The sequence below is a fragment of the Sinocyclocheilus anshuiensis genome, unplaced genomic scaffold (genome assembly GCF_001515605.1).
Source record: "Sinocyclocheilus anshuiensis isolate Anshui unplaced genomic scaffold, SAMN03320099.WGS_v1.1 scaffold1779, whole genome shotgun sequence".
Classification (NCBI taxonomy): Eukaryota; Metazoa; Chordata; class Actinopteri; order Cypriniformes; family Cyprinidae; genus Sinocyclocheilus; species Sinocyclocheilus anshuiensis.
In genome coordinates, this window is record NW_015552677.1 from 133,685 (window position 1) to 135,846 (window position 2,162).

Sequence of the window (2,162 nt, forward strand, 5' to 3'; positions counted from 1 at the left end):
TAGGTTCACGAAACGGTCGTCCATAAAATGCATTGCTGTTCTGTTGTAAGTAATCTTAAAGATTCCTAAATGCATGTACTTTCGGATGGCCAAATAAAGTGCTTTTGCTTTCGCTTAGAAACACACACCGTCTCCCTGACATGGGTGCTACTAACTGCGGTTACTGAAACCACGCCTTCTTTCTTTGCGTGAACATTTGGGCGGCATTACGCAAATATTTCCACATAGTGAGGTAGATATGTGGGGGCGTGTTAGAACGAGCCGTTTTAGGGGGGTGTGGCAGAGTCTTAACTTTGATAAAGAATATCTCTTTGGTTTTGAGACTTTAGTTTTTGCAACTTCAGGGATCTTATCTATGCACAATCAGCTTGTAACACTCCAACGAGAAAGCAAAACTTGAAATCGCATCATATGACCCCTTTAAATAAGAGAAGTTAAACAAGAATTAGATCGTGCTGTGTAAAAGTGTTGTGTAAAAACAATAGTCAGGTCATTGGCGCCCTCTGCAGGCATTTGATATAATACATAATGTACATAAGTTATTATTATATTGTTTTATTACATTATGTATTTTAACTGTTTTGTTCAATAAAACCATATGATTACTTGCTTTTGATATTTTTTATCTGAAACAATTATTATTGCCTTATTGCTATTATTTTAAGTCGTTTTAAAGTCTATTGTTTGCTTAGGTTTATCATCAGAATAATCGAGTGATTATTCTATTACCAAAATAATTGTTAGTGACAGCTCTATTCATTACTGTACTTAAATGATACCTTTACTATGATACATTCTTCCAGACCATTTAATTAAATGTGTGACTGTTAACAACAACAAAAACACCTGGAATTGCTAGTGTCGTCTCACATAGCCAAACCTTTGAGTTACGCCATAAAGTCTGAGCTCTCTCCGTTAGCGACCAATCACAGTTTGTTTTGTTCAACGAACGTAGAAACATTGGTTGTTCATTCAAGATCGGCATGCAAATTAAAGCAAATAAAAAAACAGGTGAATCAAACACAAATCTGACGTGATGAGCTTAGCGATGCACATTTCCCAACTGACAACTGTTAACTTGTAAGATTAGAATATTAAATTAGTATTAAATAAAAACAGAATGGGCAAATGTCTGTGACCCATAAAAAATACAAACACATATACATATTTAATGGGTTTATTTTAACATGTGCAAACAGCAGCATACAGAATAACAGAGCAACAGCAAAACCTGGATTCACGCATTGTCAAATTATCACGTGGATGCAGCTCTTCTGAGATCAGAGAAAAACAGAATAAAATAATTTAAATAAAAAAATAAGGATACACTAAATATTTTCACTTAATTTGCAAATTAAGTTGACAAAATGAAAACACATACCATATCTGTCTACCTGAGCTGCTGTATTTTATTATGCCTTTTATACAGCATTGCATCTTCACATAGAATACAGAAGGAGAACAGGCTCTTCACTTGACAGTATGTGTGTTTCCAGGTGCTGATGGCACAAAAGAAGAGACAACGAGATCAGAGATGGAGAAAGGTGAAAGTGAACGGTCCATTATTGTTGAAGATACTGCTATAAGTCAAGCGATTGGAGGGCCACGTGGGGCTGATGGGAGAATCAGAGACAGACAGGGCAAGAGCCTTGTAGTCCGTAACACCGGTACTGAACATACTGGAGTTTGTACACATGGTGAGTAGTTGTCTTTTATTTAATCTTTATCCACTGTCTGCGCTATTTATAGAAGTCCAGCCGTACAGTGACAAACAGGAAAATAATATTTCAACAAATCGACAGAATTCAATTCTGCTGTAAAGTAGCTCTAAAAAAGAAAGAGAGTGTTTATTCACTCTTAAGTGCACATATCCGAGGCAATTAATTTTAATGCGATTGACCAGAGTTCGAATCCACCTTTTGCCAAACTTGTTCTTTTCCTTGTCCCATCACATATCAGATCGGAAAGGCATTTATTTTCAATTAATAATAAAGTGTTTATCGGGTAGGTGTAGGGAGGGCTTTATTGTCCCAATAAAGCGTTATCCATTTAATAATTGTAATAAAAATAATTTACACTCAATGTTATTGCATACTGTTTTATAATGTACTACAATACTGAGGTATAAATATCTGCCACTTTGCTAAAGAAAATACTGCTAT

General features: G+C 35.4%; 1 protein-coding gene across 1 annotated transcript in view; it reads left to right on the forward strand.

The window, feature by feature from the left end:
• Positions 1-2,162, forward strand: part of LOC107667490 (uncharacterized) — a 54,812-nt gene that overhangs the window by 16,267 nt on the left and 36,383 nt on the right. Inside the window, exon 16 of the mRNA XM_016459163.1 lies at positions 1,497-1,697. Within this exon, the coding sequence (XP_016314649.1) occupies positions 1,497-1,697 (201 nt within the window). The remainder of the gene's footprint in view (positions 1-1,496; positions 1,698-2,162) is intronic.